This window comes from Eucyclogobius newberryi, unplaced genomic scaffold, assembly GCF_026437365.1.
Source record: "Eucyclogobius newberryi isolate DKJ021-1_F unplaced genomic scaffold, fEucNew1.0.hap1 SCAF_14, whole genome shotgun sequence".
NCBI lineage: Eukaryota > Metazoa > Chordata > Actinopteri > Gobiiformes > Gobiidae > Eucyclogobius > Eucyclogobius newberryi.
This window is the reverse complement of record NW_027315768.1, coordinates 28,839,368-28,855,998: the sequence shown is the minus strand read 5'-3', so window position 1 is coordinate 28,855,998 and position 16,631 is coordinate 28,839,368. Positions and strand designations below refer to the sequence as shown.

Here is a 16,631-nt window from a genome sequence, read left to right as displayed (position 1 = left end):
AGACCTACAAACGAACAACCGGGTGACAAAGACAAACTCCAGGCCCTTCTGACACGAGTCAAAGGCAGATTCAAAGACGTGTCTGAAAGTGGCGCTTAAAAAGGTGATGTGTCAACGTGTCAGATTTACGAGACGGTTACTTCACGAGGAAAACATGACGCTTCTCCTCTGCCAAACTAAACATGTAAATCATAAATGAAAGGTGTGCCGTGTGCTCGCTAGAAGACATAATGAGACGTTTTGCCTTTGTGTAATGTTTAATACACGTGAATCTTGTTTTGTTTGTAGAAAATGACCCTATAAGTGTTGAAGATGCGTGTTTAATGTACATACTTGTCCACAAAGAACTTTTCGGGGTGTCTCCGTGGAGATGTTGTTGTGGCGTTCCTTGGACTGTTCCGCAATAGGGTGTTGAACTTACAGTATGAAACAAGCGGGTGACGCCAAGTTACAGGTCGGATCGTTGGCGTGGCAAGCCCTTCACAGATGGAATGCATGTTTTTCTATAGACACAAGCAGGTAGGCACCAAAAAAGTGATTTAATGCACTTTATGGTACAAAGCTGGGGGGTGTTTTTGGTTGGGGTGTTGTCTAAAGTCTAAAGAATAAAGAATAGAAGCCTAAAGAATAAAGTCTAAAGAATAAAGTCTAAAAAATAAAGTCTAAGACGTACAACTACAGTAGGTGGAGGTAATGTAATACTTGTATACCAACAGAAGAAGAAGAAGAAGAAGGAGAAGGAGAAGGAGAAGGAGAAGGAGAAGGAGAAGGAGAAGGAGAAGGAGGAGAAGAAGAAGAAGAAGAAGAAGAAGAAGAAGAAGAAGAAGAAGAAGAAGAAGAAGAAGAAGAAGAAGAAGAAGAAGAAGAAGAAGAAGAAGAAGAAGAAGAAGAAGAAGAAGAAGAAGAAGAAGAAGAAGAAGAAGAAGAAGAAGAAGAAGAAGAAGAAGAAGAAGAAGAAGAAGAAGAAGAAGAAGAAGAAGAAGAAGAAGAAGAAGAAGAAGAAGAAGAAGAAGAAGAAGAAGAAGAAGAAGAAGAAGAAGAAGAAGAAGAAGAAGAAGAAGAAGAAGAAGAAGAAGAAGAAGAAGAAGAAGAAGAAGAAGAAGAAGAAGAAGAAGAAGAAGAAGAAGAAGAAGAAGAAGAAGAAGAAGAAGAAGAAGAAGAAGAAGAAGAAGAAGAAGAAGAAGAAGAAGAAGAAGAAGAAGAAGAAGAAGAAGAAGAAGAAGAAGAAGAAGAAGAAGAAGCGCTTGTCTTACTTACAGGTGATTGAACCAGTAATGACATTGCCAAACGACAAAACCAAAATATTCCAATCCAACTTTATTTATAGAGACCAAAGTGCTGTACACAACTTAAAAACAGAAAATGAGGAAAAACAAAAAACGAGTTAAAGAAGCGATCCAACAACGTGGAACAAGTTGGACCAGAAGGAAATCACTTTGAGAATACGATGTGAGATTGCTGTGTAGTCTGTGCTTTGGTTGTGATCGCACTGTTGTCTGTTGCACTTCTAAACCTGTAAAAAAACGCAAGGTGAACCCGACAGATTGTGGTTGAACCATAAAATGACATCGTTTCAACTGAGATTCCTCACATCTGACACGTTTCGACCAAAGAGCCGTTACTGTCCAACGCACGCTCCGTCTGAAAGCAACTCGAGCGGAGAAATTAAGCATTTTTCAGCTCTGAGCGTTTTATCAGCCGACCTCGTCACCTCGCCTCCTCCTGTGTGGCATCACTGTCCGACAAACAAGTCCATTAGGAAGACAAATGAGCTCGAGGAGGTTACTGGAACTGCAAGGGAGCGGAAAAAAGAACAAAAAAGGAAGACGCTGAAAGCAAAAATACATAAATCCACAGACAGAAAGGCCACAGCGCTAGTTAGAACCTCGTTAGCTTGATTGACTCGCGCTAACAATTAATTTGGAGGGGAAACAGTCCGCCTAAATCAAACCGTACAGGAGTCGTAATCGCTGCCAGTGGTAATCCGAAACTCGGTAATGACCTTGCCACATGGGAGAGCATTAATGGCTGCCGCGGACTGCACAAGCAGCGCCGACGTGGTTGTTAGGGACCGGGGCGAGCGAAAGTGAAACGGTGGCCACTCCACTCGCATTACGCCGGTCAGATTGTATCGCAAAAACAATCAGCGGAATGAAAAAAAAAGGGCCCGGGACGCCGAAAAGAGTTTCCAGACCCCGAAACGTTACGCTGCGGCTGGAGACTGTCCAGACGCTGACGCCATGTGACCCAGTTCTGCAGTTCACTCCTCGAGCGGGAGTCGGACCGTGCGACACATCCAGGCGGGCGAGAGCCGTGCGATGAGAGGAGATTCTGGGGCCAACGTGTGGCAGAAGAAAAGCAATAAAAGTCTTCAAATTGAACCTGGCCAAAGTCTCTCATCACGACCTCTCTTTGATCACAGTTTATACCGTATTTTCCGGACTATAAGTCGCACATTTTTTCATCGTTTTGCCCGGGGGGCGACTTATACTTATATTTATACTTATATACTTATACTCCGGAGCGACTTATATGTGATATTATTTGTTATTTTCACACTTGCAACTGCATTTCATACTCCGGTGCGACTTATATATGTTTTTTCTTCTCTATTATGCATTTTTTGGCTGGTGCGACTTATACTCCAGTGCGACTTATAGTCCAGAAAACATGGTATCTTAGTAATAACTGCTTTGTGTTGCACCCCTGATTGTGATTGATTGCGTTGACACTTTGGTTTTGTGCTGATGGTTTGTCTGCTCCTGTTCTAGTCTTCCAATTGTCATGGTTTAGTCCAAGTTTAGTTCCAATTTGGATGTGATGAAGTGTCATTTAGTTTTCTTCTCTTTTTTTTTCAGAAGGTTGCTTGGAAACGTGTACCAAGAAGAGAGCCACGGTGGTCAATTGTGAGTGGAGAGAGGCCGTGCCTTTAATTATGGTTTGCATCACAACGCAATGTTTGTTTAGGTTTTGATGATAGAAATAGTCTTACTTAAATGTGCAATAAAAAGTACTGCCAATCCCCATTTTGGCCAATTTAACAGGAAGCTTAAGGACAAAACTGGTCCCAGGGCCATAGTTTGGACACCCCTGGTCTTAATGTCTTTGTAGAGAATAGATGATTTAATTTGCAAGGTTGATTGACAAGAGACTATCATAAAGTTAATGAGCAGAACAATCAATGAGCGAAGATTAGTCACAAACAGTCCCCTATAACTGTGGTTCTTAAACTTTTTACGCCAAGAACTTTCAAATAAAAGACTTTGCTTTGGGTTAAATCAAGTCTACTGCATAAAACGACTTTTTCAGGTCTAATTATTAGGTCTCTATTGGGGCTTGACCAGGTTTTAAGAAGAAATAAACCATTGCCACCGTAGATTCAACGATAAAATTACTCAAGAAACAGCAAAAAATGTATAAATGAAGTAAAATACTGGATATCAATCCAATCCAACTTTATTTGTACAGCACATTTTACCAACACAAAGTCTCCAAGTACAAAACAAGCACAAATAAAATATGATACAAATAAAAATGGAAACATAAAAGATGAAAAAATTAAATTAAATCAAAATAAAATAAAGTAAATAAAATAAATAAAGTAAATAAAATAAATAAAATAAATAAAATAAATAAATAAAATAAATAAAATAAATAAAATAAATAAAATAAATAAAATAAAATAAAATAAACAAAATAAACAAAATAAACAAAATAAGATACGTACAAACCAAATAAAAAAATATAAACAAATTAAAAACAACATGCAATATATAAAATCAAATCAAAACTAATCAAAAAAACAACTCTTTAGAACTAAAGTGGGGTCCGTGTCCCACCAGAGCAATTCCCCCCATAATTTGCCTTGACACATTTGAACTTAGTTGTGATTTAGAGTCAAACTTTCTGCTGCTCACATGGCAACAGGAGCTATGCCAACCCAAGCAAGCCTGATCATTCATTCAGAGAAGTCTTTTTCCCTCCTGTCTTCCTTCCTTTGTTTGGGGAGAGTCTGTGGTCCTACCTCTTTCTCCCCCGGGTGGGCTGATCGCGCAGTCCGGTCTCCTCCCTCCCCTCCCCTCCCTCCATCCCCTCTCCTCCCTCCCCTCCCTCCATCCCCTCTCCTCCCTCCCCTCCCTCCATCCCCTCTCCTCCCTCCCCTCCCTCCATCCCCTCTCCTCCCTCCCCTCCCTCCATCCCCTCTCCTCCCTCCCCTCCCTCCATCCCCTCTCCTCCCTCCCCTCCCTCCCCTCCCCTCCCCTCGTGCGCGCTCGCCGTGCCCAGATAAATCACTGCCCCCTCCCCGGGACAGACCTGCAGACGGGACCGGGAGAAGGAACAGCTGTATCTCCAACAGCTCCGGGGACGCTGCTCCAGTCCGTGCGCCGCGACTTTACATCGGACACGCGCGGCTGTTTGGTCCGGTTTTTTTTTATTTTAGTGCGTGGTTTATTTGTTCATTTTTTTGTTTGTTTGTTTGTTTGTTTGTTTGTTTGCGATGTCCAGCAGCACCGTGGCTCGGGTGCTGGTGGCGCTGTGCATCGGCAGCGCGGTCCACTGTCTGCCCAAAAGGACGCACAAAAGCAGGCGACAAGCGCAACAGCATCACGTCTCCTCCGTGTCTCAAGGTACGAGCTGGATGTAACTGTAACTTATACCGAGCCGAGCAAGGTTATGTGGGTAGAGAAAAGTGCTACTGCCATGGTGTGTTTCTGTCTAAGACTAAGACCTGGTTTGGACCTGGTTTAGTCCTGGTTTAGTCTTCTTTTAGACTGAGTTTTAGATGGAAATGTAACGTATAACAAGCAAAGTAAGGTTATTTAGGTAGAAAAGAATACAACTGCCATGGTTTGAGCCTATCTAAGACTAAGACCTGGTTTAGTCCTGGTTCAGTCCTGGTTCAGTCCTGGTTTTGACCTGGTTTAGACCTGGTTTAGTCCTGGTTTAGACCTGGTTTAGACCTGGTTTAGACCTGGTTTAGTCCTGGTTTTGACCTGGCTTAGACCTGGTTTAGACCTGGTTTTGACCTGGCTTAGTCCTGGTTTAGACCTGGTTTAGACCTGGTTTAGTCCTGGTTTTGACCTGGCTTAGTCCTGGTTTAGACCTGGTTTAGACCTGGTTTAGACCTGGTTTAGACCTGGTTTAGTCCTGGCTTAGTCCTGGTTTAGACCTGGTTTAGACCTGGTTTAGACCTGGTTTAGTCCTGGTTTTGACCTGGCTTAGTCCTGGTTTAGACCTGGTTTAGTCCTGGTTTAGTCCTGGTTTAGTCCTGGTTCAGTCCTGGTTTAGACCTGGTTTAGACCTGGTTTAGTCCTGGTTCAGTCCTGGTTTAGACCTGGTTTAGTCCTGGTTCAGTCCTGGTTCAGACCTGGTTTAGTCCTGGTTTAGTCCTGGTTTAGTCCTGGTTTAGGCCTGGTTCAGACCTGGTTCAGACCTGGTTTAGTCCTGGTTCAGTCCTGGTTCAGACCTGGTTTAGTCCTGGTTTAGTCCTGGTTTAGGCCTGGTTTAGGCCTGGTTCAGACCTGGTTCAGACCTGGTTTAGTCTTCTTTTAGACCAAGTTTAGATGTAAATGTTACTTCTAACAAGTAAAAAAAAAAGTAAGGTTTTAAGTAGAAACAAAGTACAAATACCATGGTTTGAGCCTATCTAAGAATAAGACCTGGTTTAGACTTGATTTAGACCTGGTTTAGACCTGGGTTAGACTTGATTTAGACCTGGGTTTAGACCTGGTTTGGACCTGGTTTAGACCTGGGTTAGACTTGGTTTAGACCTGGTTTGGACCTGGTCTTCTTTTAGACCGAGTGTTGGATGTAAATGTAACTTATAACAAGCAATGTAAGTTTATTTAGGTGGATAAATTGTGTCCTAAACTGCTTGAGCATTGATTTGATCCTGTCTTGACTTGGTTTAGTCCTTGATTAGACCTGGTTTACTCATCTTTTAGACCTAATTTTGATGCCACTAAAAAGCTTCAATTTCATTTTCGTTTTCGCTCTGACCCGACACCTTCGACCAGCAGGAGGTCAATTACTCGGGTCTTTGTTGATTGATCAGGAAACGTCCACCTATTTGCAGAGTCAAGTCGTGTGGGATCAGAAGTGGATGTGGATTGGAGCTGGGAGCACTTTATGCAAATGAAACGACGTGTGCTCTGATTGGTCCATAGTGCATTCAGAAGTAGCTCATCTTGCCTTTGTGTGCAAAACATCATGTACTTTGTTAAAAAAGTACAGATATTTTACGAGAACAGATTTTAAGGCATATTTGAGTATTTTCTGATGGGTTTTTACTTATACCCGAGTACTATTTCCATATGGACTGGTGAGACTATTTCTCGTCCCTCAGTAGCAAAGTGCTTAGAAAGTTTACACTGCGATGTTAAAGCCATGGGTTTGAGTCTGGTTTTAGACTTAATCGCAGTAAGTGGTTGGAAGAAATACTCTACTTTTGTTACTGAAGTAAAAGTACACACGCAGGAGCAAAACTAAGTAAAAGCAAAAGTACCACATGAAATAATTGACTCAAATAAACGTTTATGTTAATATTTTTGCTGATTTTAATAAGAATTGTGGTTGTCTTTGGTCAACATTTCAGCAATTCGAAGTTTTCTTCAGGGAATAGTATGTAATATTTCTGTTTGCTCAGTGCTGGGGCTTGAACTCGACCCCTTAAGGCAGGATTTTAGCATGAACGTGCTAAAAATAGCCCCTCAACCCACATGAAAAGTACATTTACCCATGTAAATATGGGTATAGTAGTGAGTAGATTCAACCATTTCAGCTTTTATTGACACAAATGGCTCTTTAAGACGCAGTTGGTTCATTTGTCTTGGATGATCACTGTTAAAATGTCCAAAATGATCACTTTACCCATCTAAAAGGTACAGTTTTATAGTACAGGGTTCGAGTTCAAGCCCCAGCATTGAGCAAACAGAAATATTACATACAATATCCTGCTACAATTGTACAAACATAGAAAATAAAGATACCCTCTCACAAACGTAGTGCATAGTAAAAGTGCAAACTGCAAAAACAACTGAAGTAAAGTACAGTGAGCTAAAGGGTTTGTTTTAGTACAGGTCGATGTAGTAGTAGTAGTAGAAGTACAAGCTACTCTGTTTTCCTTTTATTGCACTTCAGTGACTATAAACAACACTTTGCACCAACATCACACAAATAGTTCGATAAATGCTTCGAACGTTGATGTCCATTGTCGATTTACTGAGAAGAAAGAGTTTCTTTCCCCATCGCCGCCATGAACGCAACACTCCTCTTACAGTCATCCACGAGGCGGCGTGTAAAGTCTTTTAAATTAGACACGGACAAATGCCGTGTGAAAGTACAAGTGTTCCCCGCTCTCCGCTCGGTTCAATTGATTTACAGCTCTGGCTCGTGGCCCTTTGAAGTCGAGTTAACACGTCCCAATCTCGATTTGGCAGACATGGGTGAAGTCGCCCTCCCGCGCTCACTCCCACAATGTTTATTCCTGGTATCTTTTCGTCCCGCTGTGTGTGTGTTTGGTGGACGCAGCTACATCTAAGACACCACTATTCTTAGACTCGTCGCTTTGCAGCCGTGTAAACAGAACAATCTTGTCGTTTGTTTGGTGCGTTTGGGATGCCAGCATGACAAGAGTTGCTTCGTGAGATCTACAACTCTTGACTTTTAATTACGTTCCCCTCTGTGGTCAGATGGATGCGAAGAGAACGGTCACTTTTATGGCGTCAACGACCAGTGGGAGCGACCGTACCTGGGCAGCACTTTGGTGTGCACTTGCCAAGGAGTCGCTGGAATTAAATGCACGAGTAAACCAGATGGTGAGTACACAACGTGTTAGATATGTGCCATTTGCATCATGGGATAGTTTTTACACGTGTGGTTCTGATACATGATTTTGGCTTGGACCATTTGTTGACCATTTGTTCTTTGACTTTCGTTATAATCTACTTTTATTGTCTTGGAATAGTGCGGCAACTGATGATTATTTTGTTTTTCTTTCTGAATGACAAAATAAAGTTAAATATGACAAAAACAGCCAGATAAAAAAAGATGTTTGCATTTAAAGGTTGAATGGATGATTTTTTTGACCCAAATCTGAGTCTTGTTTCCTCGTGGCGTGGACTGCCGATTAGTCCTGCCACGTGTCAATCATAAAACGCACCTATCGCTCACCTGCAGCCTCGTGCGACTCGTCCCACGTTTCCGCGTGTCTAAGCGCATTGATCTATCATAATATAGTTCCCTCAGTGTACGGGGCAAAATGAAGACGGAGAAAGACAGTTCGAGCTGACTCAGAAGTGGACAGAAATCTACAGGAGACGAGAGATGCGATGCGATCCGTTGCGCTAATAAACAAACGCACGTGTGTGTTGTATTAGTCCACACGGGGGAGTGGCATGAGCACTTCCACCTGCGTTCTCAAATCACCAAAAAATCGTCCATTGCGCCTTTAAGTCTATTTTTTTAGACTATTACCCAATTTTGCTTCTGAAATGGTCACGATTGTATTGTTACCTGAATAATCACGATTATCGATTAACCTAATAATCCTGACATCCCTAACCAAGACTAAACCAGGAGCAGAACAAGACGTGATCTAGTCTATGCCAGGACTAAATAGGGCTCAAACTACAACCAAACCAGGACCAAACTAGGACCAAACCAGGACCAAACCAGGACCAAACCAGGACCAAACTAGGACCAAACCAGGACTAAACTAGGACCAAACCAGGACCAAACCAGGACCAAACCAGGACCAAACCAGGACCAAACCAGGACTAAACCAGGGCCAAACCAGGACCAAACCAGGACCAAACCAGGACCAAACCAGGACCAAACCAGGACCAAACTAGGACCAAACCAGGACTAAACTAGGACCAAACCAGGACCAAACCAGGACCAAACCAGGACCAAACCAGGACTAAACTAGGACCAAACCAGGACTAAACTAGGACCAAACCAGGACTAAACTAGGACCAAACTTGTGAACAAATATCAACAAACAGATTACTTGATATTTCTATGTGGTTCAAATTTTAAATGTATTTTGGTTCAAAGTTTAAATAGTTGACTAGTTGTGATTATTCTGATTAATTGTTGCATCCCGACTATAATACAGTATAAGATGCACGTTTATGTTTTAATTTCGATTTTGTTTTACTGGGTTGAGGAAAAGTACAAATACACGTAAATATGGGTATAGTAGTTCGTAGATTAAACCATTTCAGCTTTTATTGATACAAGTGGCTCTTTAAGACACAGTTACTGACACGATTACTGTTAAAATGTCAGAAATGATCACTTTAACCGTCTTTACTAAACACAATCACTGGTTTTCTATGGGGATTTGTGTGGTAAATGCTCTTTCTGTTTCCTTATCAGAAGAAGAAACGTGCTTTGACAAGATCAACCAGCGCTCCTACACTGTTGGGGAAACGTACGAGAGACCCAAGGACAACATGATCTGGGACTGTACCTGCATCGGGTCCGGAAGGGGCAAGATCAGCTGCACCATCGCCAGTGAGTTCACCCCTTATTCTAAACCCTTTACATTATGTTAAAGATTTGGTGCAAAAATGTTATTCTCTGTCCAAAAGAATTACATTTTTGATTGTTCTTCTTTTGGATAAAACGTTGCACCTGATGAGCAGTTAATCAGGCTCAGACCTAGAACTAGATTAGGGTAATACCAGGTTTAAACCGCGAGTAAATCGGGTTTGAACCATGTGGAAGTCGGGTTTGAATCATAAGTAAATCAGGTCTGAACCAGGAGTAAATCTGGTCCAAACCAGGTCAAACCCTAAATTAAAGCGAAAAATTAAGAAATTAAAGCCTAAATTTAAGCCAAATTTTTATTCCAGATAATTCAGAACTAAAGTTAAATTCACTGAGATACAAAACTAAATTTAAGGATTAAACCAAGACTTAACCAGAACTTAAAGTGCATATGACATGTTTTTCTAATTATTACTTTGTTTGGTAGTGTATTCTCTGTGATAAATGTATATTATAGTTTTACATTCGTCAAATTGCAGTTTGTGAAGAAAAAAGTGAAAAATAAAACTTTAAAATTACAGGAAGTAGCGCTGCAGAGTTCTAAAACTGATTCCCCTCTGTGATGTCATCAATGAGCGACATTACATCCAAAAGACAATTTAGAGGCAAAAATAACACATTTTTCTGACAGTTTAAACAATCAACAAACAAAATAATGGTGTTGTCAGGTGTTATTATTTGTCAAACGTAACTATTGTGTAGATAAAATGGGTTTTGGCTCTTGTTTACTGTATGGTTGCTAAGATAAGATAAGATAAGATATTCCTTTATTGTCCCACATGGGGAAATTTCATTGGTGCAACGCAGGTAGATCCAGAGGTAGATACAGAAGAACAGATCACTTATAGGAAGTCTGAAAAACACTCTCAGTAGAAGATCTCCTATAAATAAATAAAAACTCCCATAGACAAATTAATAAATAAATAAATACCATTGCATGTGATCACGACAGTAATTGCACATGAATATGTGTCAAGACAGCACATAGATTGCACATGAATTTCACAGTAATTGCACATACGACAGAATTGCACATCAGTTTTAGGTTAGGTCAGTATTGCGACGGGATAACGTGACGATCTCCGGGTAAGACGACTGTTCTCCGCAGTTTCATGAGTTCCTCCTTTGTGGAAACGCGGTACGACGCCGGCCGGGGGGCGGGGCCGGAGCCGGGGGGCGGGGCCGGAGCCGGGGGGCGGGGCCGGAGCCGGGGGACTCAGAGCCAAGACACATCGCCACGACACGACGAAAACACTCAATCCAGCCGAATAAAGTCAAAACAAGTTAATTTAAAGCGATTCCAGTGCGTGTCCCGATCGTTCGTGAAGTTCCTCTTTCATATAAACGTGTATATAAACGTGTACCGACGACACGCCGTACTTTAGCGCGGCCGGAGGGCGCGGGGGGGGGGGCTGGTGGGCTCGCTCGGAGCTAGCTCACGTCACAACAACACGACGAACGCAACGAAAAACGCTCAAATCCAGCCGAAAAAAGTCAAAAACAGTTGAATTAAAAAACTGTTCCAGCGCGTGTCCCTATCGTACAGTAAAATAGAAAAAATATACTAACTATATAATATAGGAGATAAAGCACAATAAGTGTGAGAAAGAAGAGAGAGCGTTTACACCGGGCTGCCAGCTGTACCAGCGCCTTATGACTAGGTAACAGTTGTGGAATTACCTACCCAGGAAGTAAAAATACTTTTCAAAATTGTCAAATTGGGAGAAAACATGCAAAATGTTTAGTAAAAATGTAAATACAATCAGGTTCAATACATGTAACCCTGATGTAAAGTGCACCATGTAACTTTTCTGGTGGAGAATCCGCCAACTGCTCGTACTGCTGTTATTGCTTTGCCTGGAATGTTCCACAGTACGGCATTAACCTCATCCATCTATCTTGCATTTATCAAATTTCAGACGTTTCAACAGCTACAAATACACAGAAAAACACGACAAACACTAGCCGTAAAGTTACACAGTCCACCTTTAATCAAGCACGGCGCAAATGAGGACTAAACCCGGAGTAGAACGTGAAATTGCGCCTCCATTTGTGAGCCCTGGTTGCATCCTCTCCTCAGCTGATTCGCACCAGCGCTCGCCCCTGCAGCTGTTAGCGTTTAGCCGCGCGGTTAGATAATGGCGCAGGGGTCTGAGCGCCGTGTTTTCCTTTCGTTTGCGCGTTCGCTCCGACCAGACGTAAACACTGGCCTTTCTTTTATTGCCCAGATCGCTGCCACGAGGGCGGGGCTTCTTACAAGATCGGGGACACCTGGAGACGGCCGCACGAAACCGGGGGCTACATGCTGGAGTGCGTCTGTCTGGGGAATGGGAAAGGGGAATGGACCTGCAAACCGGTTGGTGAGTGGTTACCTTCAAGTGGAAATGCATGGTCTGGTTTTGTGGTTTTGTAAGTGTATGTAAAAAGAACAATATACAATCTGCAATAATCGTGGTGATTATCGAGATTTTAGTGACCAATAATAAATCCATGGTCAATGTTAAACTCAATCTTATACATTGAAGCTCTAAATTGAGTAAATTGAGATGACTAAACCTGGAGGAAAAGCCTGGACTAGACCAAGACTAAATATGTCACGATATCACATTTTAGTGTTGCGATTATAACAGTGGAATCTTTTATTTTAACACGTTACTATTCCTCACGTTTTTGACTGGCTTTATGAAGCTGAACTTTCTGAATGACAAAATAAAGTTAAATAAGACAAAAACAGCCAGATACAAAAAGTTGTTTGCATTTGAGTCTCGATTAACCTAATAATCTTGACATCGCTAACCAAGACTAAACCAGGACCAGATCTAGTCAATGCCAGGACCAAACAGGGCTCGAACCAGGACCAAACCAGGACCAAACCAGGACCAAACAAGGACCAAACCAGGACCAAACAAGGACAAAAGCAGGACCAAACCAGGACCAAACAAGGACAAAAGCAGGACCAAACCAGGACCAAACCAGGACCAAACTAGGACAAAACTAGGACAAAACCAGAACCAAACCAGGGCCAAACTAGGGCCAAACCAGGACCAAACAAGGACAAAAGCAGGACAAAAGCAGGACAAAAGCAGGACCAAACTAGGACCAAACAAGGACAAAAGCAGGACAAAACCAGGACCAAACTAGGACCAAACTAGGACCAAACTAGGACCGAACCAGGACCGAACCAGGACCGAACAAAAGGACAAAAGCAGGACAAAAGCAGGACCAAACAAGGACAAAAGCAGGACAAAACCAGGACCAAACTAGGACCAAACTAGGACCAAACAGGGCTCGAACCAGGACCAAACAAGGACAAAAGCAGGACAAAACCAGGACCAAACTAGGACCAAACTAGGACAAAACCAGAACCAAACCAGGGCCAAACCAGGACCAAACAACGACAAAAGCAGGACCAAACTAGGACCGAACAAGGACAAAAGCAGGACCAAACCAGGACCAAACGTGTGAACAAATGTCAACAAACAAAAGTCAAACATCAGATTACTTGATATTACTATGTGAGATCTTTGCTCAATAATATACTAAATGTTTGCTTTCTGCAGCTGAGCGTTGCTATGACAACAGTGCCGGGACGTCCTATGTCGTGGGAGAAACGTGGGAGAAGCCGTACCAGGGCTGGATGGTGGTGGACTGCACTTGCATGGGAGAAGGCAGTGGGCGAATCACATGCACCTCCAGAAGTAAGCCCAAAAAGATGATTTAATTACACTTTTTGCACAGCTTTTCTGCACCTGAGCCGACCCTAAAGTAGTAAAATAGCCCTATAACTACACTCAACGGTCGACATGTTGTGCAAAGTTGTGCTCCTTTATGCCAGGCGTCTCCAAACTTTTATATTTATTCAAAGTGATCGAGTGAGTAGTTCAGAGAGAGGCATTTGACACAGCTTTGACAGAGATACTTGACCTTTAATAAGGCTTAGAACACGTTTTAGCTCTGTATCTCAGTGCTATTCGATGTCTTATAGGTTTAAAGTGGAAGAATCGTTTAAATTTAAAGTCATTTGTAGTATCTATGATCATTTGGACCATTTCAGCAGCACTGAGAGACAAAATACAATGTTTGAAGGCCTCATTTGGCTCCAGGGCTGTAGTTTAAATATCCCTGCTTTATCTATTATTAAGTAGGGCGGTAATACTTTAGTCATTTAGTAGTCGATGTAATCTTAGTCAACATACATTTATATTAGGTGACTAGTCCTTTTATTTAGACGATCAATATTGATATGAGACAGAAGTTATGGAGTAAATTAGCTGAAGAATTGGTATTTTTGGGTATTTATTAAATCTTTCTTCATATAAACATATAGTTTCCTAGTACTTTTGTCTGTTTATAGTTTTCTACAATACTCATTCAAGTATTTGAGTGCAGTTTAGGTCAGATACACAGTGAAAACTTTGAGAGCTTTTGCCACGCCCCATTTTTAGTTTTAGAATCGATCACAGCAGAACATGTTTTAGTCAACCAATAATGTCTTTATTCAACGACAAGTCTATTACTAACACTATTCTGTGACTTGTATTTACAAAAACACCAGAACATTGAGTATCTGGCGACCCATGTTTGTCCAACATCTGAAAATGTCTGAGGAATCATCAACTTATGTAGTATTATTGGTTCGATTGGATATCAGTTTTTGGATTACACAGTGTTTTGTGTGTTTGAGTTTATTAATGTCATTTTCGTAAGCTTTTCTTTGATTCTCTTGCACATAAATCCATAAACCTTGTGTTGTCGTTGTCCGTGTCTTAGCCTCACTTTTCTCATAATGAGCCCGTTACCGCCGCATGTCCCGGGGCAGTGTCATTCTTTTCATAGTTGGAGATTCTCGGGAGGAAATGCTGTGTTCCCAATTACAGCCATTTGTCCTTGATGGAACTGCCTCGATCACTTGACACGCACATGCAGAAACACTGGGAGGCCTGGGGAAAGCGCTAAATCATCTCACATTAACAAAAAAGAGCGGGCTCGAGTGGAATGGGGAACAGCTGGTTGCCCGGGGAATCAACAAAAAGCAAAACAAAGGCCGCGACACATGTTTGATTGTGCTGTTTTACATCAATAACCTGTTGCATTGTTGTTTGGTGACTTTTACTAATCATCAAACGTACAAAGAACATCGTTATTTGGGTGTTACATGGTCATAATGAGGTGAGTATGAGATGTACAAGGAGTATTTTAGAAAGCCTTGGAAAAAGTTAAAGGGCGTGTGACTTGGTTTTTATGATGGTCTAATTTTGACTTTATTTGGTGCGTTTATACCTGTCGTGAATATAAATGATCGTTTTACGCCAGGGACAGATCAAAGTTTGTGCAGAGTTTAAACAAAAGAAACAAACTTTTTTTAAACTCGAAACATGAATTCAACAAAATAAAGTCACATTCATGTAGTTTTATAAGCAAAAAAAGAAAAAGTGACATTGGATGTATTTTGACTAAGTGTGATGTCATCAATTACAACCAGGAAGTAAAAACACAAACCTATAAAATAAGCTATTCTGGGATGAAATAATGAATACATTTATCTTAACTGCATTTTAGTTCAATGAGTGGTCCAACCTGTCAGAGGCACTTTGATCCAGACTCGTCAGCACTCATGGGTGACACTCATGGGAGACACTCATGGGAGACACTCATGGGTGACACTCATGGGTGACACTCATGGGTGACACTCATGGGTGACACTCATGGGAGACACTCATGGGAGACACTCATGGGAGACACTCATGGGTGACACTCATGGGTGACACTCATGGGTGACACTCATGGGAGACACTCATGGGAGACACTCATGGGAGACACTCATGGGTGACACTCATGGGTGACACTAATGGGAGACACTCATGGGTGACACTCATGGGTGACACTCATGGGAGACACTCATGGGAGACACTCATGGGAGACACTCATGGGTGACACTCATGGGTGACACTCATGGGAGACACTCATGGGTGACACTCATGGGAGACACTCATGGGTGACACTCATGGGTGACACTCATGGGAGACACTCATGGGAGACACTCATGGGAGACACTCATGGGACACTCATGGGACACTCATGGGTGACACTCATGGGAGACACTCATGGGAGACACTCATGGGTGACACTCATGGGTGACACTCATGGGAGACACTCATGGGTGACACTCATGGGTGACACTCATGGGTGACACTCATGGGTGACACTCATGGGTGACACTCATGGGAGACACTCATGGGTGACACTCATGGGTGACACTCATGGGTGACACTCATGGGAGACACTCATGGGTGACACTCATGGGTGACACTCATGGGTGACACTCATGGGAGACACTCATGGGTGACACTCATGGGTGACACTCATGGGAGACACTCATGGGTGACACTCATGGGTGACACTCATGGGAGACACTCATGGGTGACACTCATGGGTGACACTCATGGGTGACACTCATGGGAGACACTCATGGGAGACACTCATGGGTGACACTCATGGGAGACACTCATGGGAGACACTCATGGGTGACACTCATGGGTGACACTCATGGGAGACACTCATGGGTGACACTCATGGGTGATACTCATGGGAGACACTCATGGGAGACACTCATGGGTGACACTCATGGGTCACTCATGGGTGACACTCGTTTATTTATACAGGAAAAAACCTCCACAGTCACTTTGATTTGCATATTTCGATAACTCTCCACGCTGTTTCTTTTATAGAGTCAACATTAGTTAGTCAATAGAGTGCGGTGGAGTACTGTATGACACTTTTACACCAGATGCCCTCCCTTATGCGCGCATGGGACTGGCACTAGAAGAATACAGCGCGTTGCTTCATGCTGCTCCGTTTGTATGAATTGCCATCTAAAAATGAACTATGGTACTGTTATTGTATGCAGTACTTTAGATATCTATTCATGTTATTGGCAAGTAATGTGTAGTTTAAGGCAGATGCCCTCCCTAAGTAAAGCTCTTTTCTATGACTAAACCTATAGCAGCATCTGGTACATTGACATGGCCAGAATAGACAACTAGAGTAATCAGATAACCCAATAATTAGATGTTGTA

At 42.3% G+C, this 16,631-nt stretch overlaps 1 protein-coding gene across 1 annotated transcript in view; it reads left to right on the top strand.

The window, feature by feature from the left end:
* Positions 1-4,486: 4,486 nt before the first annotated feature.
* fn1a (fibronectin 1a) overlaps positions 4,487-16,631 on the top strand; it is a 71,193-nt gene continuing 59,048 nt past the window's right edge. The window contains exons 1-5 of the mRNA XM_072445191.1: positions 4,487-4,628; positions 7,692-7,817; positions 9,382-9,519; positions 11,784-11,915; positions 13,116-13,253. Coding sequence (XP_072301292.1) covers positions 4,499-4,628; positions 7,692-7,817; positions 9,382-9,519; positions 11,784-11,915; positions 13,116-13,253 — 664 coding nt within the window. The 5' untranslated portion in view covers positions 4,487-4,498. The remainder of the gene's footprint in view (positions 4,629-7,691; positions 7,818-9,381; positions 9,520-11,783; positions 11,916-13,115; positions 13,254-16,631) is intronic.